We start from the raw sequence: 24,633 nt of genomic DNA, 5'->3' as shown, positions 1-24,633 counted from the left end.
GGGAATTCGGCTGCGGCCAAGCCGGGGGCGATTTCTGGGAAGCCCCGGGGGGGTCGGGAGGGCCGGGGGGAGTTGAGCAATGTGGGGCCAGAGCCGTCCGGTCCCTTCCCGTCCCTTCCCGTCCCGTCCGGTCCCTTCCCGTCCCTTCCCTTCCCGTCCGGTCCCTTCCCGTGCCGTCCGGTCTCTCCGGGGCTTCCAGGAACGGCACCGGGCGGCTCCGGGAGGGGGTCCCGGGGCGGGGTAAAGGGGCAGGGGAGGACACAGGGACCGACCCCTCCCCCAGAGCCCCAACCCCCCCCCAGGGCGCCCCGACCCCCCCAGGGTGTCCTGCCCCAGCGCTGACCCCGGGGGACACCAGGGCCACCATTAACCCGGTGACGCAGGCGGTGACGCAGCTGCGCGGGGGGTCCCGAGGGGCCTGGGGGACCCGCGGGGAACCGGGGCGGGTTGTTGATTACCGGGGTTCATTAGCGGTTGTTCATTACCCCGCGGAACCCCCGGGGTCACCCCCTCACCCCCCCGGTGAGCCCGGCTCAGGTGACACCGGGGACAGGTCTGGGACACTCGGGTGGCGCTTGGGAGGGCACGAGGGGGAGATGGCATCGGGGGGGTGACACCGGGAGGGGTGGCACGGGGGGGTGGCGTGTGGGACTGGAGGAAGGCTGGCTCTGTGTCCCCTCCCTGGTCAGGGACAGTGGGACAGGAGAGCTGGGGCAGGGGGACACTGGGGGACAAGGACAAGGAACACGGGGGACGGGGACACAGGTCCAGGGACATCAGGATGAGGGACATGGGGTCAGGTACACCATGGCCAAGGCCACCAGGGCTGGGGACACCAGGACTAGGGAACAGCAGGGGTCAGGGACACCAGGGATTGGGGACAGGGACACTGGGACTGAGGACATGAGGGTGACAGGGACAGGGACAGCAGGGACAGGGACAGCAGGGACAGGGACAGCAGGGACCAAGGACAAGAGGAGCAGGCACACAGGGCCAGGGACACCCTGACACGCTGGGATCAGGGACATCAAGGCCCCAGGGCTGTGGTGGCACTGGTGTTGGTGGGACAGTGACAGGAGCAGGAAGGGACAGGTGGTGGCATTGGGAGGAATCCCTGGAGGGACTGCTGAGGTGACAGGGGGACAGGGCTGGGAGCGGGGTGACACTGGGAACAGGGGACAGCAGGGATGGGGCAGGGAAGGGGCTGGGACAGGAGGTGACCAGGGTGGCCTGGGGACACTGGGGACAGAGCAGCCAACAAGGGCATGGGGGAGGGGACAGTGAGATTGGGCAGGGGACACCAGGATGGGACAGAGGACACCAGGATGGGACAGGGGACACCAGGATGGGACAGGGGACACCAGGCTCTGCTGTGCTGGGAAGGAGAAAGGGGGAAGGGGCAAGGAACGCTGGGGACTGACTTGGGGACACCAGAGGTGACATTAGGACCCACCCGCTGACACCGGCATGGGGAAGGTGACACTGGGGACACCGGGGGACATTGGGATGGAGGAGGGGAGAGGATGGCACTGCAGGGGACACCAAGGAACATGAGGGGACACCGGGATGGGGAAGGGACAGGTCATGGGACGGCAGAGACCCACCAGGGGACACTGGGATAGAGGATGGGGACACGGGGATGGGGCGGGGGACAGCGGGGGACATCGAGGGGCACCGGGGGATACCGGGAGACATTGAGGGGCACCGGGGGACATCGGGGGACACAGGGGGACATCGAGGGGCACCTGGGGACACCGGGGAATATCGGGGAACATCGGGGGACACCGAGGGGCACCGGGGGACATCGGGGAATATCGGGGGACATTGGGGGACACCGAGGGGCACCGGGAGACATCGAGGGGCACCGGGGGACATTGAGGGACAGCGGGAGACATTGGGGGACACCGGGGGACATCGGGGGGCACCTGGGGACACCGGGGAATATCGGGGGACGAGGGGTATAGCGGGGGATACCGGGAGACATCGAGGGGCACCGGGGGACATTGGGGGCCACTGGGGGACATTTGGGGACACAGGGGGACATCGGGGGACACAGGGGGACATCGGGGAATATCGGGGGACTTTGGGGGCCACCGGGGGACATCGAGGAGCACCGGGGGGACACCGAGGAGCACCGGGGAACACCGGGAGACACCGGGGAATATCGGGGGACGTCGGGGGACATCAAGGGGCACCGGGGGACATCGGGGGACACCGAGGGACACCGGGGAATATCGGGGGACTTTGGGGGACATCGGGGGACATCGAGGGGCACCGAGGGACACCGGGAGACATCGAGGGGCACCGGGGGACATTGGGGGACACCGGGGAGTATCGGGGGACACCGGGATGGGAAAGGAGATACCGGGGGCCTTTGGGGGACACCGGGGGACATTGGGGGACACCGGGGGACACCAGAGGACAGCGGGGGACACCGGCAGACATCGAGGGGCACCGGGGGACATCGAGGGGCACCGGGGGACATCGAGGGGCATTGGGGGACACCGGGGGACACGGGGGGACATCGAGGGGCACCTGGGGACTTTGGGGGACACCGGGGGACACTGGGGAATATCGAGGGACATTGGGTGACACCGGGGCACATCGAGGAGCACCGGGGGGACACCGAGGAGCACCCGGGGACACCGGGAGACACCCGGGGACACCGGGGAATATCGGGGGACATCGGGGGACACCGGACCCTCCCCGGGTCCGCGGGCCGGGACCGAACGCGCGCTGTGGGCGGAGCCTCATCACCTGCGGAGGGGGCGTGGCTTAACCGGCACCGGCCAATCAGGTTCGGGGGGCTCGACCAAGCCCCGCCCCTTCCACGATGGCAGCGCCGGGGAGCCACGTGGGGAGCGGGGGGGGCCGGGAAACGGAGGAGGAAGAGAACGGGGAAGGGGAAGAGGAAGAGGAAGAGGAAGAGGAGCAAGGAGAAGCAGCAGAAGCGGCGCTGCGGGCCGTGTTCCCCCGCGACCCCGCGCTCTTCGCCGAGCTCTTCCCGGAGCGGCGCCGGTTCCAGCTGTGCGGGCGCGTCCTGCGCATCGCCGAGCACCACGGGCCGCGCCTCGGGCCCGCCGGGGCCGTCTGGGAGGCGGTGAGAGGCACCGGGAGGGGGCACGGGGGCTGTAGGTGACATCTCGGGGGACACCGAGTTCTGGGGAGGTCCCGGGAAACACCGGGTGTTGGGGAAAGCCGGGAGATGCCGAGGGTACGGGGATATCGAGGTGACATCCCGGGGGTACCGGGAGTGACGGCGAGGGGGGCACGGGGTGATGGGGTGGCGGGGGATGCCGGGGGGGACACACACGACATCCCGGGGGTGGCAGGAGGGGATGGACGGTGGGGGACCCAGGGAGAACGGGGAACACCGGAGGGGGTGGCGGCACCGGGAGCACCAGAATGGGCACCCTGAGAAGATGGGGCTGCTGGGTGGGGGGGTGTCCTGGGCATCCTGGGGCGATGGGGGCCACTCCGGGGGGCACCGGGGTGGTGATGGGGACACGGAGGGGTGGGGATGACCCTGGGGGGCACAGGAAGAACCCCCAGGGGTTGGGGGGTGTCCCTACGGATCCCCAGGGGGGAAGGGATCCCCTCGGGGGGCTGGGTCTCCCCTGCAGTGCTGCACTGCAGCCCCCTCTTTGTGCCCCCCCAGGCCCTGTCCCTGTGCCGGTTCCTGGGCGAGCAGAACCTGGAGCTGGCGGGGCGGCGGGTTCTGGAGCTGGGCGCCGGTACCGGCATCGTGGGAATCTTCACTGCCATGCTGGGTACGGGTTTGGGGCACTCGGGGGGTTGGGGGAGACACTTATGGGGCTGGGGGGACACCCGTGCGGTTGGGGCTGCACCTGTGAAAAGGGTGGGGACACCTGTGGAGCAGGGGAGGGGCACCCCTGGGCTGGGGGGGCACCCCTGGATTGGGGGGATTCCCATTCCTCTGCCCAGCACAGAACTGCAAACTGATGTGAGCAGCCCTGGGGGTTATCGGGATCTCGGGGGGGATCCACGGGTGGTTAACCCCGCTTTTGAGTTTTTAGTGGGGTCAGGGAGGTGGGGGGTGACCCTTACTCTGACTCGGAGGGGTTTACTGGGATTTTGGGGTGGTGGGTCACGCTGACCCACGGTAAATTGGGGTACCTGGGGGGTTGTATCCCCTGACGGCCGCGCTGCCGGTGGTGCAGGGGCGGAGGTGACGCTCACGGACCGGCCCCCGGCGCTGCCGCAGCTGCGGGAGAACGCCCGGCGGAACTTCCCGGGGGGCGCGGGGGAGCCGCGGGTGCGGGCGCTGCGCTGGGGCCGGGACCAGCACCGCTTCCCCCCCAAATTCCACCTCATCCTGGGCTCCGACATCGTGTACGACCCCCGCGCCTTCGCCCCGCTCCTGGGCACGCTCCGGCACCTCGTGGTGCCCCCGGCCCAGGCGCTGCTCAGCGCCCGCCTGCGGGGCGGCGATGCCGGCGCCTCCCGTTTCTTCCGCCAGATGTTGCCCCCGTTTTTTCGGGTGCAGCTGCTGCGGCGGGAGCCGGAGGGGGACATCGAGATCTACGCGGTGACCCCTCGGGAGGGAGGGGGAACCCCGCTGGATCAGGGCAGGGGGGCGCAGCCTGTCCTGGGGTCTCTTACGGGGGGCTGGGGGGGTCCGGAGCGGGATTAAAAACTCCCGAGTGGGTCTCACTTCAGTGGGATGTGTGTGATTTTGGGGGTTTTGGGGTGGGGGATCCTGGCTGGGGGGGGCCTCAGTTCAGTGGGCTGTGTGTGATTTGGGGGGGTGGGGGGGTTTGGGGTGGGGGATCCTGGCTGGGGAGGGTCTGTGAGGGCCGGGAGCCTTTGGAAGGATCGGGGGGGAGAGTCTGTAGGGGCTGGGGGGGGCTCTGTGAAGATCGGGGGGGCTCTGGAAGGGCCGAGGGGTTGTGAGGGCCGGGGGCTCTGTAAGAGTCGGGGGATCTGTGAGGGGGGCTCTGTAAGGGCCGGGGGGTTGTGAGAGTCGGGGGGCTCTTTAAAAGAGTCAGGGGGTCTAAGAGGGCTGGGGGCTCTGTGAGGGCCGGGGTCTCTGTGAGGGTGTGCAGGGCACGGGCCGGGGCTGCGGGCGCTCTCTGCGGCCCGGGGAGCGGGGTGTGTGAGGCTGGAGAGATCTCCGGAGTGCGGGGGGGTTCGAGCCGTGCAGCTCCAGCTCCCCCCTCCCAAAATTCCCCCCCAGCCAATCCCGCAGCTCCGTCGCGCCCTCGTGACGTCACAGAAGCGCAGCCAATCGCGTGCCTGCATTCTGACCCTTCCCGGCGCCCGTAGCGCGGGGTGGTGACGTCACTACGTGACGTCAGGCGGCGCGCCGCGGGCAGGCCGGGATGCAGCGCGCGGCGCTGGGCGCGCTCGGGGGGGCGGCGCGGGTGAGCGGGACCCCCGGGATCCCCCCCCGGCTCCGGGACACCCTCGGGATCCCCCCCCGGCTCCGGGACTCCCCCGGCATCCCCCCTCCGGCTCGGGACTGCCCCAGGATCCCCCAGCCCCGGGATCCCCCCCGGCTCCGGGACCACCCCCGGGATCCCCCAGCCCCGGGTTCCCCCCCAGGCTCCGGGACTCCCCCGGGATACCCCCCCCGGCTCCGGGACTCCCCCGGCATCCCCCAGCCCCGGCATCCCCCCCCCGGCTTAGGGTCTCCCCCGGGATCCCCCCAGGCTCCGGGACTCCCCCGGGATCCCCCAGCCCCGCGTACCCCAGCCCCGGGATGCCCCAGCCCCGGGATCCCCCCGCCTATCCCTGAGCACCCCCCGCCACCCCTCCGCGCTTCCCCACCCCCGCTCCGGTACCACCCCGTGAGCCCCCCCATGCCCGGACACTCCCCGCGCCAGCCGGGGCTTCCTCGTACCCATCACCCATCCCGGGATCCCCCATTCCGCACCCACCGGGACCCCGCAATCCCTCGCGGCCCCTCCTCATGCCCGGCTCCGGGGCTGCCGGTGCCTGTGACACCCCCGTTCCCCGCAGGTCCCCCCGTGCCGCTGGTTCAGCGCGGCCCCCCCGGCGCTGCGGGATCTGCGGGAGCTGCGGGCGCGCACGGGGCAGCCGGTGATGCGCTGCCGGGAGGCGCTGGAGCGGGCGGGGGGCGACCTGCGGCAGGTGCGGGGGTCGGGGGGGCCTTGGGCAAGAACCAGGGGGTCCGGCAATGGGGGGAACTGGGGGGAACTGGGCGTGGGGGCAACCAACGAGTGGAGAACACAAAACCCGGGGGGAAAAGGAGGAGCTGGGGGAGGGAGAGGGGCCAGGACAGGGGATGTGGAGCTGGCGGGGGGGACTCTGGGGGTCGCAGCTGCACCAGAGCAGAGCCCCCTTCAGCGGGCGGGTTGGGTCTGCTGTGTGTCCTCCCCGTGTCCCCCAGGCCGGGGGGCAGTGACAGGGGACACTGGGATCACCCTGTCCCCTCCCATTTGACCCCCCCAGGCCGAGGCCTGGCTCGAGGCCGAGTCACGCCGCCGGGGCTGGGCCCGAGCTGCGGCCGCCGGGGCTCAGCGGGCACGGGAGGGGCTCGTGGGGGTCCTGAGCGAGGGCTCGGCCGCCGTCATGGTGGAGGTGAGTGACAGGGTTTGGGGGGACCCCAGGTTCCCCCCGGGGGGGGGGGTCTCTGTGTTCCCAGGGTCACTGTGTCCCCCCCCTTCCCCCCCAGGTGAACTGTGAGACAGATTTCGTGGCAAGGACCCCCGACTTCCAGCAGCTCGTGGAGATGGCGGCCAGAGGGGTCCTGGGGCACTGCCAGGGGGCCTCGGGCACCAAGGTGGGGACTGGAGGGATGGGGTGGTAGGGGGGAGGTTTCAGATTTCAGATGTGCTTGGGGGAGTTGTGGGATGTTTGGGGAACTGGGGTGGCACAGAGGGTGTGAGGTTGTTGTGGGGTGTTGAGGGGAGGGTGTTAGGGGAGGTTTTGGGGGTGCTGGGCAGGGTTTGGGGGTGCTGGGGTGCCTCTCTGACCTCTCCCCCTCAGCACCTGCTGCGAGAGGATGAACTGGCCCAGCTGCGTGCAGGGGACGGGGGGGAGCTGCTGAGTGACCACTTAGCGCTGGCTATGGGTGAGTGGGGATCCCAGGGCCTCTCCCAGTACATCCCAGTATGCCCAGTGTCCCTCCTGTGCCTGTCCTGTGCTCCTTTGAGTCTGTTCAGTGCCTAGTGTCTGTCTCACCACTCCCAGTCTCCCCTTTCTATGCACATCCCAGTTTGCCTCTTTATGTCCTGAATCTCCTGAACCCCAGTCCCCAGTGATGCCAAATAATCACCCCAAAGCCCCAAAAACCTGACAGTCCCAGTTCCCCCCTGTCCCTGTCTCTGTCCCTGTCCTGGCACTGGGCAGGGCAGAACCCCTGGGGTGGTTCTTGGGGGAGCTCTGGGCTGGGAGGGAGGGTTGATCCATGACCCTTTTCAGGGAGTTCTGCTCTCTGTGAGAGGTTTGTGATCACTCCCCCTCCCCATTTTTGGTGCTGTTGGTTGTGACCCCCCCTCTCTGTCCCCCCCAGGCCGCCTGGGTGAGCGCCTGGCCCTGCGCCGAGCCGGGTGGCTCCGGGCCCCCGGTGGCTTTGTGGCCACCTACGCTCATGGCTGGGTGCCCCCCGGACCCCCCGTGGCCATGGGCACCTACGGGGCGCTGGTGGCCTGTGGGGGGCCAGGCCCGGGGCCCCCCTCACCTGAGCTGCAGGAGTTGGGGCGCAAGGTGGCCCAGCACGTGGTGGGAATGGCCCCAACCACCCTGGGGACCCCCGAGGACGAGCTGGGGGGGGACACAGAGACGCGGCTGCTGGCACAGGGGACCCTCCTGGAGCCGGGGGTGCCCCTGGGCCGGTACCTGCGGGAGCGGGGGGGGCTCCAGGTCTGGGACTTTCTGCGCTTCCAGTGCGGGGAGGAGCCCCCCCAGGAGCCCTCGGCCCCCCCAGCCTGAGGGACGTGGCTCAGGGGGTTCAGCCCCTTGCTGTCCCCCCTGGGGACACACACACACACACTGCACCCCACCTGCCACGCCAGGCTGGGGGCAGCGTGAGCCTCCCCCACAGTTTAGGGGGATGAGGCTGAATAAAGGTGCAGAAAAACCAGCCCAGTGTTTTGTTGGGAAGAGAAGGGGGAACCCAACATCCCTTGCCCTGTCCCTTCCCCAAGGATTGCTCCCCGAGGAGCCCCTGCTCCCCTGCAGGATGTTCATGGCAAATCCATGCAAAGAGGGGCTGATCTGACCCCAGAGAGGCAGAACCTCAGTGTGGGGGGACAGGAATGGGGGGCACGGCTGAGGCTGTGGGAGCACCCCCGTGCCATTCCTGACACCCCCGGGTGGGTGCTGGAGGGCTCACAAGGGACATGGAGGGTGTGACAGGAGGGAGGGACATGGGGGAGGTGAGGGCAGGTGAGGACAAGGGGACAGGTGGGGACAAGGGGACAGGTGGCTGGGGGTGGGGGTGGCAGGAGTTGGGGTGAAAAGCTGGGGGAGCAACACCCACCGAGAGCCAGCTGCTCTACCCCCCCCAGGTGTCCCCTCCTTGTCCCCCCCCCTCCGTGACGTCACCAGCCGCCTCCCGGGACAAGTAACCGGGAACAGGCCGGGCTGGAACAGCCTATCCTGGATTACTTGAACCGGGCTGCGGCCGCCGAAACCCCCCCGGACTCCCGGTACCCCTCGGGTCCCTCCATTCCGCTGTCACCGCCCGTTCACAGAGTCCCGGGGGGTGGGGACCTCTCCGTCCCCCCGACAGCCCCTCCGGGAGCACCGGGGGGCACCGAGGCGTCCCGGGGAGGGACATCAACAGGAGGGTGACAGCGACCGGGGGGACACGGGAGTGGCGGGGGGGGGACACACACACGCGCCAGCCCCTCCCGGTGCCCGCCTCCCCCCACCCGGGGGGCTCAGCCCCGCCCCCCCCCCCCGTACCTGCCGCTCCCGCCGCCGTCGGGCCCGGGGGGGGGAGGGGAGGGGGAGGGGCGGGGGGGCCGCGCGCGCCCACCGGAGGGAACGGGGCCGCGGCGGTTTCGAGGCGCCCCCGCACCGGGGAAGGGGCGGGGCCCCGCGGGCACAGATTTGGTACGGACGCTCGGGGGGCGGGGCCAGGGTGGCCTTGAAACGGGCGGTGAGCGCTGATTGGCTGGGTGGAGGAGGGGGCGGGGCCGGCCCGTGTTTACATCGCGCGGATCGCGGTGAGGGGTGGGGCTGTGCTAAGCCACGCCCATAGCAGGCAAGGGGCGGGGTTTCCCGGCCACGCCCACACACGGGGAAGGGGCGGGGCTCTCCCCAACCGCTTTTCTGCGCTAAATATTGTCAAATTAATTTTATTAAATAAAACAAAAAATCCCTTTCCCCCCAGGATTTATTCGAGGGAACGCCAACTTCCTCCTGTTTCAACCTCCACTTCCTTCTTTTTTCACCCCAGTTCTACTTAATCCACCTCAAAGTCCTCCTGTTTCAACCCAAAATTTCTTTTTTAAATCTCAGTTCCTCCTAATTCACCTCAAATTTCTCTTGTTTCCACCCCCAGTTCCTTCTTTTCTCATCCCAGTTCCTCCTAATTCACCTCAAATTCCTCTCGTTTGATCCAAATTCCTTTGCTTTCCCCAAACTTCCCAGTTCCCCCAAAATAAATCCTGCCTCTTTCACCTCAAAACTCCTCGTCTTTCACTCCAATTTCCTCCAAATTCCTCCGTTTTTCCCTGAGTTTTCCACAAAGGAAATTGTTTTCTTGGGTTTTGGGGTTGTTTTTAAAGGAAAATCTGTAGGAGTCCCCTGGCATCCACAGTCCCATTTTGATTCCTCTCCGATTAGCGAACGAAACTCGTTCCGGGCGGTGCCAGCCCCAGTTCCCAGTTCCGGGGATCAATGGGACAAACTGGGAATTTGGTGCCCGGAGCGGGGCCCGGGCGTGCCCTGGTGGAGCGGCCAGCGGGACAACCGGGGGCGGACTGGGAGAGGACTGGGAGTGCTGGGAGAGGACTGGGAGTGCTGGGCTGGGAGTACTGGGAGACAACTGGACCAGGACAGGACTGGGACTGGACCGGAGGCGGACTGAGACTGCACAGGACTGGACTGGGGGCGGACTGGGACTGGACTGGGGGCGGACTGGGACTGGGCGGAACTGGGACTAGACTGGGACCGGACTGGGACTGGACGGGACTGGACTAGGAGCGGTCTGGGGGCGGACAGGACTGGACGGGACTGGGACTAGACTGGGACTGGACAGGACTGGACTGGGAGTGGTCTGGGGGCGGACAGGACTGGACGGGACTGGGACTAGCCTGGGGGCGGACTGAGATTGCACAGGACTGGACTGGGGGCGGACTGGGAGCGGACAGCACTGGAGACGACCAGACTGGGACTGCACTGGGACAGGACCGGGGGTGGACTGGGAGTGGACAGGACTGGACTGGGACAGGACTGGGGATGGATTGGAACTGGACTGGGACCAGACTGGCAGTGAACTGGGGCAGACTGGCACCGGACTAGGACTGGACTGGAACTGGACTGGGGATGGACTGGAACAGTACTGGGAGTGAACTGGACTGGGACGGGACCGGCGCCACACCGAGACCCCCGCTCCCCACCCCCAACATCCGGGTACCTCGAGCCGCAGCCCCGCCCACCCTCTCTGCATCCCCATTGGTCGTCGGTATGTAACGTCACTGGTGGGCGGGGCGTGATCGGGTGGTGGGCGGGGCTAGGGCGGGTGATGGGCGGAGCGCGGATGGGCGGGGCGCGGGTGGGCGGTGGGCGGGGCGAGGGCGATTTGGGGCGGGGGGCGCGGACCCTTCCCAGGGAATCCCAAAATCCTCCCCCAGCCTGGACCCCCGGAGCGGGATCTGCGGGCAGCGACACGGCCAGACCGGGACTGGGAGTGGACTGGGGACGGACTGGGAGAGGACAGGACGAGCTGGGGTGTGGGCTGAGACCGGACTGGGACTGGACGGGACTGGACTGGGAGGAGCTGGGAGCAGACTGGGAGAGGACTGGGGATGGACTGGAACAGGACAGGACGAAACTGGGGGGGGCTGAGACCGGACTGGGACTGGACGGCACTGGGACTGGACTGGGAGCAGACTGGAGGGGGACTGGAAGTGGGAGTGGACTGGGGATGGACAGGACAGGACAGGACTGGACTGGGAGAGGACCGAGGATGGACTGGAACAGGACAGGACTGGACTAGGACTGGACTGGGACTGGACTGGGAGCGGACTGGGGATGGACAGGATAGGACTGGACCGGACTGGGAGTGGACTGGAAAAGGACCAGGGACGAACTGGAACAGGACAGGACTGGACTGGGACTGGACTGGGAGCAGACTGGGACTAGACTGTGCTCCCACAGCGACCCTGCTCCCCAAGACCCCCCTCCCCCAAATGCAGCAGCTTTGGGTCTCCACCAAAAATCAACCCCACAGCTCCAGTTCCCCAGCAAACCCCAGATGGATCCGGCACCTCTGTCACCACCTTGGAGCTGTCCAGTGCCACCAGTACGTGTGGGGATGGGAAACTGGGAATAGATAGAATTCCGTGGGAGAAAGGGAAAAGGGACTGGGTAAAAATTTTTATTTCTAAAACAGGCTGAAAACTGCAGAGAAGGAAATTCCCGGCGCTCCATCGCATTTTTCAGGAACTGCTGCCCTTGAACCCTTCTGAAGGTTGATTTGGAGCTCTGGAAGCACCAAAACTCCTGGAAATGCTGGGAAATGCCCCTGTCCCTTGTGTCAGAGCCTGGCAGCAAACCTGGCTCACACTGGGAATTCTGGAAATTACCTGGAATATCCCCACATTAGGGAAACCCCCCAAGGATCAAAATCCTACTGGAGTGATCAGAATGGAAATATCAAAGGACTCTTCTCACAGCTGCCATTTGGGGGGAAAAATGGGGAAAAGCTTTGAGGGGCTGTCCCTGTCCCCAAGATCCGGTGGCTCCTCCTGCTCCTGCTGCCCTCGGGGTCCCAGCTCTGCTCCTGCCACACGCCCGGGGCTCGGGGTCCCGGGGCAGGGAGGGGTCCTGGGGGTCTGTCCCCCCTCTCTGGGGGTCCTGGAGGTCCAGTCAGGTCCTGGTGCTGTGGTCACCTGGTGATGGACGGGTCGGAATCCACTTGGCCGAGGAGGAAGAGCTCGGGGCGGGCGGCGAAGCCCAGGCGGCCCTGGGGGGATGAAGGCAACAGTTAGTGCTGAGGGGATTTAATGAGCTGAGCCTGGCTTAAGGAAGCCAAAGAGAGCTTAACCAAGTCCAAGCTGGTTTAAGGAAACCAAAAAAAGCTTAACCAAATCCAGGTTGGTTTAAGAAAACCAAAGAGAGCTACACAAAGTCCAAGTTGGTTTAAGGAAGCCAAAGAGAGCTTAATGAAATCCAGGTTGGTTTAAGAAAACCAGAGAGCTTAACCAAGTCCAAACTGGTTTAAGAAAACCAAAGAGAGCTTAACCAAGTCCAGGTTGGTTTAAGAAAACCAAAGAGAGCTTAACCAAATCCAAGTTGGTTTAAGGAAACCAAAAAAAGCTTAACCAAGTCCAAACTGGTTTAAGGAAGCCAAAGAGAGATTAACCAAGTCCAGGTTGGTTTAAGAAAACCAAAGAGAGCTTAACCAAGTCCAGGTTGGTTTAAGGAAGCCAAAGAGAGCTTAACTAAATCCAGGTTGCTTTAAGGAAACCAAAGAGAGCTTAACCAAATCCAAGTTGGTTTAAGGAAACCAAAAAAAGCTTAATCAAGTCCAAACTGGTTTAAGGAAACCAAAGAGAGATTAACCAAGTCCAGGTTGGTTTAAGAAAACCAAAGAGAGATTAACCAAGTCCAGGCTGGTTTAAGGAAACCAAAGAGAGCTTAACCAAGCCCAGGTTGGTTTAAGGAAGCCAAAGAGAGCTTAACCAAGTCCAAGTTGCCTGAGCTCAGCCTGGTTTAATGGAGCCCAGGTAATGAAGATGAAATGCAGGCTGCTTTAACAAGGCCACCATTTAATGAAGCCTAACCTGAGTCTGGTTTAACAAAATCACCATTTGATGAAGCCCAAACCATCTGGTTTAACCAAGACCAAGCTGAGATGGGTTTAACAAAGTTTAAATTGAGGATGGTTTATCAAAGCCTGATAAAGGTTTAATGAACATGATGTTGAGCCCAGTTTAATAAGCCTGAGCAGGGCAGGTTTTTAATGAAACCAGAGCTGATCCTGGTTTAAGGAAGCCCCAGCTGAGCCCAGTTTAACAAAGCCTGGGTGGGTGCCGAGGTCACAGCCCCAGCCATGGTTCGAGTGCCCCATTAATTAGCACTGACCAGAAGGAATGGTGTTAATTGGGAGCAGATCCCGCTGTTAATTGGGGCAGATCACAGTCCAGCCCCACCCAGGGCCCAGAGAGGCCCCTCCCTCCCTGCCCCAATTAACTGCTCCAGCTCAATTAAACTCAGGGTGTGGATTGGCCTTAATTAGCAATGACTGCACAGGCTGCTTAATTACAACAAACACAAACCCTGCAGCTGGTGCTAAACGGGGCTGAGCCGTGCCAGGCTGGGCCAGAGCTGAGGCTCTGGAGGGGAAAAAATTGGAGTTGTGTTTTTTTGGCACAGCTGGAGGGTTTGGCTGGAGCTGTGCTGATCCCAGAGAGGAATTCCAAGGGGAAGGCAGTGCAGGGTGAGGGACCCTGTGCCCTGGGAGTGAATCCCACAGCATGGGGACATACCCCAGCTCACCCTGAGCCCGTTTTGAGGTTTATTTTATTTTTTTTATATGTTCTCTGTATTCTCTGCACGTATATTTGTAGCTCTGTGGCCTGCTGGATTAATAACTCCCAGTACTTTTCCATGGTACAGAGACAAAACAAATTCCAGAGCTCCAAGCCCTGGGAACAGCTCTGGGAGATTTTCATGGACAGAGCACAGCCAGTGCTGAGGGGGGACTCCAGAGAAGGGAAATTGCATCACCACTTATCCTAATTGGTGTTTTCATCAATTATGTGATTTCCTAAAACCCATAGAAACGTCCTCACCCCTGTGGGGGTGGATTTTGTGGAAATCTTTCTATGACTGCCCCCAAAGGCCTTCAAATAAAGATCCCTTTTATATGAATTCTGTATTAAAGTGACCTCGAGTTTCATTTCCAGGTTGGGAAAAGGAACAGCCCCAGCAGCTGCAGCGTGCTGGGGGCTCTGTCACAGCCCCAAAAAATGACCCAGGAAGCCAAGTTGGAAAAGTCTCCATGTTTTAATGGGAATGGGGGGTTTGTACAGCCAGGACCAAAGGGAAAAAACCCCAAATTAGAGCAGAGGCCACGGATGGGGACCCCACGTACAGTCAGTGTTTCAGCCAGGAGAGCTCACCCCTCTCAAGCCAAAATTCCCAACCCAGGAAAGTTGGGGATGGTACAATGGGATTCCAAAGCCTGAGTCCACCTCTGGTCCAGCCCCTCATCCCCCCACCCCACAAATCCCACAGCTGGTGGCTGTAAAAGCTGCAAGTGTTACACTGCAGGGTTAAATCCTGGGATAATTACAGGAAATTTGGGAATCCACTGTGGTCAGGAGGTGCTGCAAGTCTCAGCTGCTTTGGGAAAGGGTGGGAAGAGGGATCTGATCCTGCCTCAAATTAAAGGGGAGTTTTCCTGCTGGGCTCTGAGTGTTTTCACTTTTTATCCCTGCAGTGTGTCCTGGGCACCAGGGAATAACCCCAGACCTCAGGCTGTGATGGAGAAAATTCTGCAGGGGCTGCCCTGACCTGCTCTGATCCTGGGACAGAACTCTGGGTTTGCTCATGGAAGAAATCCATGTGATCAGATCCCAAACATTCCCAAGAGCTGGATACTGCAGGGATTGTATTTCAGAGAGAATTCCCTGCCTGGGACTGGGATGGATGTGACCAGGTATCCCAAATAAACCAGGACTGGGCTGGAACCCTCTGGCTCGGCCCCAGGAGAGGTTTGGGGCCCCCCTTGCAGATCCATGAAGCACTTTGGGATCTAAACCCATGGAGCTGTGCCTCTGCTGCAGCTCCAGCAGGGAATTTCCCTAAATAATTTCCCTAAATAACCCCAATCTGAGCTTCCAAAGCTCAATTTCCATGATTCAGAGATCCAAATGCACCCCAACAGGTGAGATGGAGCCCCAAAATACCCCTGGGAGAGCCAAAGGACACCCTGTTCCCTCCATCCCAATCGCACTGCTGGCCAAGATTCTTCCAAAACTCATTAAACACAAAAGGGGAACATGAGGGAGTAAAATCCAGGACAAGTGAGAGCAGCAAAGAAACCCCTGGAAAAGGCTCTTGAAACCTCCACAGATTTTGAGTTATAATCCAGGGATTTTTTGAGAACTCCAAGAGTATTTCCATGGATCACAGGGAATAAAGTCATAAAATCATAAATAACCACGAACTCGTTTCATTTGCTGACCCCAAAACCCCACACTGGGCCGTTAAAAACCAGTAGTGTCAAAATTAATGCTCAGGTTTCCCATCCTCATGGGAATGGGAAGTTTTTTCCAGTGTAAAATCTGCTGGGCTGGGGCAGTGGAGGTAAATCCAGCTGTAGTGTCACCCCATGCCCAGCGACAGCAGCGTCCCCAAACGTCACCCAAAAGGGAATTTGGGGATTTTTTAGCTTATTTTATCCAGAGCAGTGCTGCTGGAGGTCAGTGTCTGTGCTACAATGGGGGGTCAAACTCCAGGGTGAGGAATTTGGAGAGGTTTAAAGGAGAACAGGGAGGGCTGAGGCTGCTCCTGGACCCCCCCAGCCGCGTCTCCCACGCAGGGATGGTTTGGGGGCTCAGCAAAGGAACCGAAATCCCCGAGGATCCCGGCGTGTCGCTGTCCTCGTGTCCCCAGGGCAGCTCTGGTGGCACTGCTGGGCTCCAGCCCCGTTTATTTGGGAGGCTGCTCCAGGTGCAGGGTCCGGGTGACGCTTACCGTGTTCCCGCAGGCCAGGAAGGAGGCGCCCAGGGCAATGAGGCACAGCCACGTCTGCAGGGACAGAGGGGACGGTCAGGGTGGCACAGGGACAAGTGTAAGCACAGATTACAGTATTGGGTTTATGGAAATAGTCAAATGAATGGGTCTGAGGTTGGAATACAGGATGTGACCAGGAGTTTGGATTCTATCAGCAGCTGTTGAAACCAGGGGCAGTGACCCATCCTCCCTCCAGGAGACATCTCCTGTTAATGGGCAATGTGTTTTAAAAAAACCAGGTGGGGCAGAGATCCTGATCTCCCTGGGGATATCTCCTGTTAATGGGCAATGTGTTAAAAACCAGGTGGGGCAGTTTATCTTTTCCACAACCATTCTCCCTCCAGGAGATATCTCCTGTTAATGGGCCATGTGTTAAAAAAACCAGGTGGGGCAGTGATCCTGATCTCCCTGGGGATATCTCCTGTTAATGGGCAATGTGTTAAAACCAGGTGGGGCAGTTTTCTTTATATTTTCCACAACCCATTCTCCCTCCAGGAGATATCTCCTGTTAATGGGCCAGGTGTTAAAAACAGGTGGGGCAATGTTCTTTATCTTTTCCAAAACCCATCATCCCTCCAGGAGATCTTTCCTGTTAATAGGCAAACTGTTAAACCAGCTGGAGCAGTGTTCTTTATCTTTTCCACAGCCCATCCTCCCTCCAGGAGATCTCTCCTGTTCATGGCCACTGAGTCCCAGTGCATGACTGATAAAATTCCATCATCCCATGGGAGATGCTCCAGCCAGGGGGAGGAGCCAAACATTTCCTACCTAGATAAAATCTGAGATTTGGAACATCAGAGCTGCCTTTTCCCATTGGATTCCAGAGGAAAAGCAGACCCTTCCACATCATCACTGGAGCTTTGGAGGAAACTGCACCTTGTACAGGAGCACTGCTCCAGCTGAGCCACATCTGTCACTGCAGGAGGATGCAGCCACCATGGGATGGGACTGCTGCCAACACCCTGCCTGACGGGTGTCAGCTTGGATTCTGACTCTGGCAGCATTTGGGTTTTGTTTTTTGTAGTACTGTATTTCTATTTTAATTTTTCCTATTCCCGTATCTTTGCCTGAGAGCCCTTTGATTTCAAAATTATAATAATTTGGAGGGAGGGGGTTTACATTCTCCATTTCAAAAAGAGGCTCCTGCCTTTATTACCAGACACCTGTCCTCCAAACCAGGACAGAATGCTGTGTCTTTAATATTGGAAAACTTTGCTGTATGAACAGAGTTTCTTTTAGTTGTGCTATTAACAAAAATTACAAATAGTAGTGTGATAAATATATTTTTTTTCTTGGACTATAACTGGTGATGTAAAAAGCTTTTGTTCATGTAATTAACTCAAGAGAATGGTAAAAAGATAATGAGAAAATTCTTCACATTTTTGGATTATCCCATCTGGATGAAGATAAGGGTGATGAACACCAGAACTCCAGGGAAAGGATTTATTGATCTCTGTTATCAGGGATGCACTGACAAGAAGGAGCCACAAGGGAAAAAAAATTAAAATTTTAAAAAATAAAAAAATGTTGATTTACAGATTGGGGGTTGGTTTTGAATAAAGCATGAAGATCTAGGAATGTGCAACAGGTTAATGCAATTAAAGAAGTGTTTTCTGAGTTAAGCTGTGCTCCTGGCTGAAGGCCAAGCACCTGGCCATTATAACCTTCTGCTTTATTGTCTTTTATTAAACTTTCTTAAATTTACCAGGAAACTGAGTCTTGTTTTTCACACATGGAATGTGGCATGGGTTGGGGCAGAAAATCTGGGATCACTGGGTCCAGCAGTGGCAAGGCCAGCATGGACCATGTCCCCAAGTGCCACATCCACGTGGATTTCAGTCCCTCCCAGGGATGGGGACCCCAGCCCTGCCCTGGGCAGTTGTGTCAGGCTTGGACAGCCCTTTCCAGGCAGGAATTCTCCCCAACATCCAACCTAAACCTCCCCTGCAGGCTGTTTCCTCTGGACCTGTCACCTGGGAGCAGAGCCAGACCCTCACCTGGCTGTCCCCTCCTGTCAGGTGTGGGGAGTCACAAGGTCCCTCCTGAGCCTCCTTTTTCTCCAGGCTGAGCCCCCCCAGCTCCCTCAGCCTCTCCTGCTGCTCCAGACCCTTCCCCAGCTCCCTCAGCCCCTCCTGGTGCTCCAGCCCCTTCCCCAGCTCCCTCAGCCTCTCCTGCTGCTCCAGACCCTTCCCCAGCTCCCTCAGCCTCTTCTGGATGTGCTCCAGACCCTTCCCCAGCTCCCTCAGCCCCTCCTGGAGCTCCAGACCCTTCCCCAGCTCCCTCAGCCTCTCCTGGTGCTCCAGACCCTTCCCCAGCTCCTCTCTCACTTCTGGACGTGCTCCAGCCCCTCACTGTTCTGCACTCAGGACCCCAAACCTGAGCCTGGGGGGGGTAAACCCCACTGATGGCCCCACAGGGATCAGGGATCAGCCAGAATGTTCCACTTGAGGAGCTGTGGCCAATGGCTCCGTGCCCAGGTGATGAGTGGGGTCCCTCCCCCTGGGGACAGCACAGCCACACGCAGGTGACACAGAGCAGAGTGAGGAGGGGACAGTTCAGCAGGGTGGGATCTATCCAGGGGGACAGCCCAGGTTGATCCCCCAGCATGGGCAGCAGCTGAGGGGGGTTCCTGCCCCTCTGCCCTGCTCAGGTGAGACCCCACCTGCAGAGCAGCTCCAGGGCACCACGGCAAGGAGGACGTGGAGCTGCTGGAGCAAGCCCAGGGGAGGATTTTTGGAAGGAATTCCTCCTTGAGAGGAGGCACTGGAATGGATTTCCCAGATGATTCCCCATCCCTGGGAGTGTTCAAGGCCAGGCTGGACAGGCTGGGAGCCACCTGGCCAGGGCAGAGGGGTTGGATGAAATCGCCTTTGAAGTCCCTCCCAGCCCAACCCATCCTGTGGCTCCATGGTCACTCCATGATTTCCAGCTCTGTGACACACAGGTACTGAGGAGCCAGGTGCTGCTCCAAAGTCTTCTCCCAGCTGGAAAGGGGCCCAGGTGGAGCCTGACTCACCAGGTACGCCACGAAGGACAGGTAGATGACGCTGAGCACGGCAGCCCCGATGTAGAGCCCCAGGTTGTGCAGGGACATCACGTAGGCCACCACAAAGTACATGTTGATGCAACAGATGAGGAGGATCAGGAGGCCCCCAGCCACCTTCCAGAACCTGGGAGCAAGGTGAGACACAGAGGGGTGAGGTGGGGGGATGCTGCAGGTGAGGAGAGGACACAGTCTCAAGGGAAAATTAGGTTGGATATGAGGAAAAAGATTTTTACAGAAAGAGCGAGAAAGTTCTGGAATGGTCTGCCCAGGGAGGTGGTGGAGTCACCATCCCTGGGTGTGCTTAAAAAGGATTGGATGTGACACCATGGTCTAGTTCAGGTGTTCAGATGGGTTGGACTCGATGATCTTGAAGATCTGTTCCAATCCAAAATTCAGGGAATGCTACGAGATGCACCAGATGAGGGGCAGGTGAGGGGCAGGTGAGGGGCAGGTGTGCTCAGGTGAGAGCAGGTGGGCCCAGGTGAGGGGCAGGTGGGCCCAGGTGTGTTGAGGTAAGAAGATGTGCCCAGGTGAGGGGCAGGAGTGCTCAGGTGAGAACATGCTCAAGGTGAAGGGCAGGTGTGCCCAGGTGTGAAGATGTGCCCAGGTGTGCCCAGGTGAGGTGCAGGTGTGCCCAGGTGTGCTAGGTGAGAGGATGTGCCCAGGTGAGGGGCAGGTGTGCCCAGGTGTGCTCAGGTAAAAAGATGCGCCCAGGTGAGAAGATGTGCCCACGTGTGCCCAGGTGCGAGGCAGGTGTGCCCAGGTGAGGTGCAGGTGTGCCCAGGTGAGAAGATGCACCAGGTGAGGTGCAGGTGTGCCCAGGTAAGAAGATGTGCTCAGGTGAGGTGCAGGTGTGCCCAGGTAAGAAGATGTGCTCAGGTGAGGTGCAGGTGTGCCCAGGTGTGCCCAGGTGAGAAGATGCACCAGGTGAAGTGCAGGTGTGCCCAGGTGAGGGGCAGGTGTGCCCAGGTGAGGTGCAGGTGTGAAGATGTGCCCAGGTGTGCCCAGGTGTGCCCAGGTGAGGTGCAGGTGTGCCCAGGTGAGGTGCAGGTGTGCTCAGATGTGCCCAGGTGAGAGGATGTGCCCAGGTGTGCTCGGGTGTGCCCAGGTGACCCCGTGGTACTCACAGGCCGTTGGCAAAGTCGTGCATGACGCTGGGCAGGCTGGTGAAGGTGAGCACCGGGATCAGTGCGAACGGGAGCTGCGACAGGCAGGAAAACAGAGCAGAATGAAGAGTGGGAATTGCTCATGGAACCCTGGGATGCTTTGGTGGGAAGGAACCTTAACACTTATCCCTCTGCCATGGCAGGGACACCTTCCCCTGAGCAGGCTGCCCCAACCTGGGCACCTGCAGGCTGGGAGAGGCCGGTCACACCTGGCCAGATGTCTTAGGTTGCAATGCAGGATGTGACCAAAAGTATAAATTCTATCAGCTGTTAAACCAGGTGGGGCAGTGATCCTGATCTCTGTGGGAGATGTCTCCTGTTAATGGCCATGTTTTATAAACCAGGTGGGGCAGTGTTCTTTATCTCCAGGTGAGATATCTTCTGTTAAGGGGCCAGCTGTTAAAACTAGCTGGGGCAGTGTTCTTTATCTCCATGGGATATCTCCTGTTAATGACCATATTTTATAAACCAGGTGGGGCATTGTTCTTTATCTCCATGGGCTATCTCCTGTTAATGGCCATGTTTTATAAACCAGGTGGGGCAGTGTTCTTTATCTTTCCACAGCCCATCCTCCCTCCAGGAGATCTCTCTTGTTCATGGCCATTGAGTCCCACTGCATGGCTGATAAAATTCCATCATCCCAGTGGGAGATGCTCCACCCAGGAGGAGGAGCAAAACATTTCCTACCTAGACAAAAATCCGAGATTTGGAACATCAGAGCGGCCTTTTCCACTGGATCCCAGAGGAAAACCAGACCCTTCCACATCATCACTGGAGCTCCGGAGGGAAACTGCACCTTGTGCAGGAGCACTGCTCCAACTGAGCCACATCTGTCACTGCAGGAGGATGCAGCCACCATGGGATGGGACTGCTGCCAACACCCTGCCTGACGGGTGTCAGGTTGTACTCTGACTCTGTCAGGGTTTGGGGTTTGTTTCTTTGTAGTTCTGTATTTCTATTTTAATTTTCCTGTTAAAGAACTGTTATTCCCATATCTTTGCCTGAGAGCCCCTTGATTTCAAAATTATAACAATTTGGAGGGAGGGGGTTTACATTCTCCATTTAAAAAAGAACCTCCTGCCTTTCTCAGCAGACACCTGCCTTCCAAACCAAGACAGCAGGAACCTGGCTCACCTGGAGGCTCATGAGGACGTTGAGGAAGTCGTTCATGCCCGTCAGGTGCTCCACGTCCTGGAAGATGGCCACGAACAGCGTGGGGGTGACGGCGATGGAGCGCGTGAGCAGCACCCGGGCAAAGCGCGACCAGCGCAGGTTCAGGAAGCCCTGGGGGAGCACCGAGAGGCCATGAGTAAGAAGTGAGTAAAGTGTGAGTAGTACAGGACCAGCAGAGGTTCAGGAAGCCCTGGGTGGGGGTATAGAGCAGCAGGGGTGAGGAGTATGGAGTGCAGAAACAGTGAAGGTTCAGGAAACTCCAGGGGGGCACTGAGAGGCCATGAGTAAGGAGTGAGTAAAGTGTGAGTAGTACAGGAGCAGCAGAGGGCCAGGAAGCCCTGGAGGGGTGTATAGAGCAGCAGGGGTGAGGAATACGGAGTACAGAAACAGTGCAGGTTCAGGAACCTCTGGGGGGGCACTGAGAGTAAGGAGTGAGTAAAGTGTGAGTAGTACAGGACCAGCAGAGGGTCAGGAAGCCCTGGGGGGGTTATAGAGCAGCAGGGGTGAGGAGTATGGAGTGCAGAAACAGTGCAGGTTCAGGAAACTCCAGGGGGAGCACCAAGAGGCCATGAGTAAGGAGTGAGTAAGGTGTGAGTAGTACAGGACTGTTGGATCCCAGAAATTTGGGGTTTTGAGCTTTCTGTGCTTTCTAGCACTGACCCCCAGGAGAACACTGCTTTTGACTTGAGGTCTTGGAGAAAGCTCCCAAATTTAAGTGATGGAGTTGAAGTCATGGGTGTGTAGTTAAATACAAATGTGTCATTTCACATGGGGAAGGGTTTTAAATGTGAGGTTTTTATAATATGGGACAAGATGGAGGATTTTGGGTGCTGTTTCCTTTCTGTCTTCTTCCTCATGATTTCAGGTCGCAGTTTCTGGTTGGACAGTGAGTGCTGCACTGAAGGTCACAGGAGTTTGGTTATTAAGTCAAGAGTATAAATAATACAGGTGTTAATTCTCTATTGGACTGTTTAGCTTTAAAAGACCGTGCAACTAGCTAAATTCACCTCCATGTTTCTCACTTTTAGCTGGCAGCTGGAAGTGTTGCAGAACTTTCTGTACCTTAGAGAAAATTTAATAAACAACCAAGCCTGAACATGAGAAAATTAATTTACTTTGTGTGTTTTTTAATCCTGAGTGAAGAAAGAAGAAACTTCAGACAAGCCAGAATTAAGTGGTGCAAAACCCACCACACTTACACAGGAGCAGCAGAGGTTCAGGAGCCTTGGGTGGGGGCAGAGCAGCAGAGGTGAGCAGGGAGTAAGGAGTGAGGAACGTGGAGTGCAGGAGCAGTGCAGGATCAGGAACCTCTGGGGGGCTGAGATGGTGAGGAGGGAGTGAGGAGTAAGTAAGGAGTACAGAGGAGTGAGGAGGACAGAATACCTTGAGGAGTAGAGAGGCAGGAGTACAGAGTGAGGAGTGGATGAGTAAGGAACGTGGAACAAGGAGTACTGAGTGAGGAGTGAAGAGTCAAGGAGTAAGGAGTATGGAGTAAGGACTACAAGGAGTAAGGAGTAGGGAATACAGAGCAAGGAAAACATAGTGAGGAGTAGAGAGAGTATGGAGTGAAGAGAGAGGAGTAGATGAGTAAGGAACAGGGAGCAAGGAGTTCTGAGTGTGGAGTAAGGAGTATGGAGTAAGAACGACAGGGAGTAAGGAGTAGAGAATACAGAGCAAGGAGAACGTAGTAAGGAGTAGAGTCAGAAGTACACAGTGAAGAGTGAGGAGCAATGAGTGCAAAGTATAAGTAGGGAGTAGATGAGCAAGGGACATGGAGCAAGGAGTGAGGAGAGAGAAGTAAAGAGACAAAGAGTAAGCAATTAGGAGTATGGAGTAAGGAGTATGGAATACAAAGCAAGAAGAACATAGTGAGGAGCAGAGAGAATATAGAGTGAAGAGAGAGGAGTAGATGTGTAAGGAATATGGAGCAAGGAGTGAGGAGAGAGAAGTAAAGAGTCAAGGAATTAGGACTACAGGGAGTAAGGACAACAGGGAGTAAGGAGTACGGAATACAGAGCAAGGAGAACATAGTGAGGAGCAGAGAGAGTATGGAGTGAAGAGAGGAGTAGATGAGTAAGGAACATGGAGTAAGGAGTACTGAGTGAGGAGTAAAGAGTCAAGGAGTAAGGAGTAAAGACTACAGGGAGTAAGGAGTAGGGAATACAAAGCAAGGAGAATGTAGTGAGGAGTAGAATCAGAAGTACCAGTGAAGAGTGAGGAGCAATGAGTGCAAAGGACAAAGTATGGAGTAGATGAGTAAGGAACAGGGAGTGAGGAGTGAGGAGAGAGAAGAGTCAAGAAATAAGGAATTAGGAGTGTGGAGTAAGGACTACAGGGAGTAAGGACTACAGGGAGTAAGGAGCAGGGAACACAGAGCAGGGAGTGAGGATGAGGATGAGGAGCAGGGGCTGCGTTACCTCCATGACGAACTGGCCCGAGTAGGTGCCCGTCATGGTGGAGCTCTGCCCGGCCGCCAGGATCCCGATGGCCCAGATGTAGAGAGCAGCAGGCCCGAAGTAACAGCCCAGGACCACGCCCTGCCAGGGGACAGAGCAGCTGTCAGCCCAGCCAGGAGCAGGAGGAGCAGCCAGGAGTAAAAGAAAAGGGCTCAAGGACCTCTGGGCTCTCCTCACCCCCACTCTGCTTTTGGGGATCCCTTTACTGGTGCCAGCCCCAGCGCTCCCAGTTTATCCAGAAGCAGCAGCTGCCACCAGACAGGGTCAGTGGGCTGTGCTAGACATGGCTGTCACCCCCCTGGGGACACCAGACAGGGTCAGTGGGCTGTGCCCCCCCAGGGGACACCAGACAGGGTCACTGAGCCGTCCTAGACATGGCTGTCACCCCCCTGGGGACACCAGACAGGGTCACTGGGCTGTCCCAGACATAGCTGTCCCCACACTGGGGACACCAGACAGGGTCACTGGGCTGTGTTGTTCAGGGGCCACTAGAGAGGGACACTGGGGTGTCCCAGACATGGCTGTCACTCCCCTGGGGACACCAGACAGGGTCACTGGGCTGTCCCAGACATTGCTGTCACCCCCCTGGGGACACCAGACAGGGTCAGTGGGCTGTCCCAGACATTGCTGTCACCCCCCTGGGGACACCAGACAGGGTCAGTGGGCTGTCCCAGACATTGCTGTCACCCCCCTGGGGACACCGGACAGGGTCACTGGGCTGTCCTAGATGTGGCTGTCTCCACCCTGGGGACACCAGACAGGGTCACTGGGCTGTCCCAAACATGGCTGTCACCCCCCTGGGGACATCAGACAGGGTCATTAGGCTGTCCCAGACATGGTTGTCACCCCCCTGGGGACATCAGACAGGGTCATTAGGCTGTCCCAGACA

General features: G+C 59.3%; 3 protein-coding genes across 3 annotated transcripts in view; 2 read left to right on the top strand and 1 right to left on the bottom strand.

Moving 5' to 3' along the window:
- The first annotated feature begins 2,676 nt into the window (after window positions 1-2,676).
- EEF1AKMT3 (EEF1A lysine methyltransferase 3) lies at window positions 2,677-4,679 on the top strand. The gene is made up of 3 exons (XM_033083243.2): window positions 2,677-3,100; window positions 3,659-3,770; window positions 4,182-4,679. Exons 1-3 carry the CDS (start codon window positions 2,834-2,836, stop codon window positions 4,652-4,654), a joined length of 852 nt encoding a protein of 283 aa, XP_032939134.1. The 5' UTR covers window positions 2,677-2,833; the 3' UTR covers window positions 4,655-4,679.
- Window positions 4,680-5,838: 1,159 nt separating this feature from the next.
- Window positions 5,839-8,068, top strand: TSFM (Ts translation elongation factor, mitochondrial). Its single transcript, XM_033083246.1, has 5 exons — window positions 5,839-6,114; window positions 6,436-6,564; window positions 6,659-6,766; window positions 6,973-7,057; window positions 7,499-8,068. Exons 1-5 carry the CDS (start codon window positions 6,067-6,069, stop codon window positions 7,915-7,917), a joined length of 789 nt encoding a protein of 262 aa, XP_032939137.1. The 5' UTR covers window positions 5,839-6,066; the 3' UTR covers window positions 7,918-8,068.
- A 3,447-nt stretch (window positions 8,069-11,515) lies between these two features.
- The window catches only part of SLC11A2 (solute carrier family 11 member 2), a 30,155-nt gene continuing 17,037 nt past the window's right edge, over window positions 11,516-24,633 (bottom strand). The window contains exons 12-17 of the mRNA XM_033083191.1: window positions 23,706-23,825; window positions 21,250-21,399; window positions 20,077-20,150; window positions 18,920-19,073; window positions 15,865-15,918; window positions 11,516-12,124 (exon numbers count right to left, since the gene is read on the bottom strand). Of these exons, the coding sequence (XP_032939082.1) occupies window positions 12,047-12,124; window positions 15,865-15,918; window positions 18,920-19,073; window positions 20,077-20,150; window positions 21,250-21,399; window positions 23,706-23,825 (630 nt within the window). The 3' untranslated portion in view covers window positions 11,516-12,046. The remainder of the gene's footprint in view (window positions 12,125-15,864; window positions 15,919-18,919; window positions 19,074-20,076; window positions 20,151-21,249; window positions 21,400-23,705; window positions 23,826-24,633) is intronic.

The sequence above is a fragment of the Catharus ustulatus genome, chromosome 31, assembly GCF_009819885.2.
Source record: "Catharus ustulatus isolate bCatUst1 chromosome 31, bCatUst1.pri.v2, whole genome shotgun sequence".
Classification (NCBI taxonomy): Eukaryota; Metazoa; Chordata; class Aves; order Passeriformes; family Turdidae; genus Catharus; species Catharus ustulatus.
The sequence above is the reverse complement of the archived record's forward strand: the minus strand, read 5'-3'. Positions and strand labels throughout refer to the sequence as shown.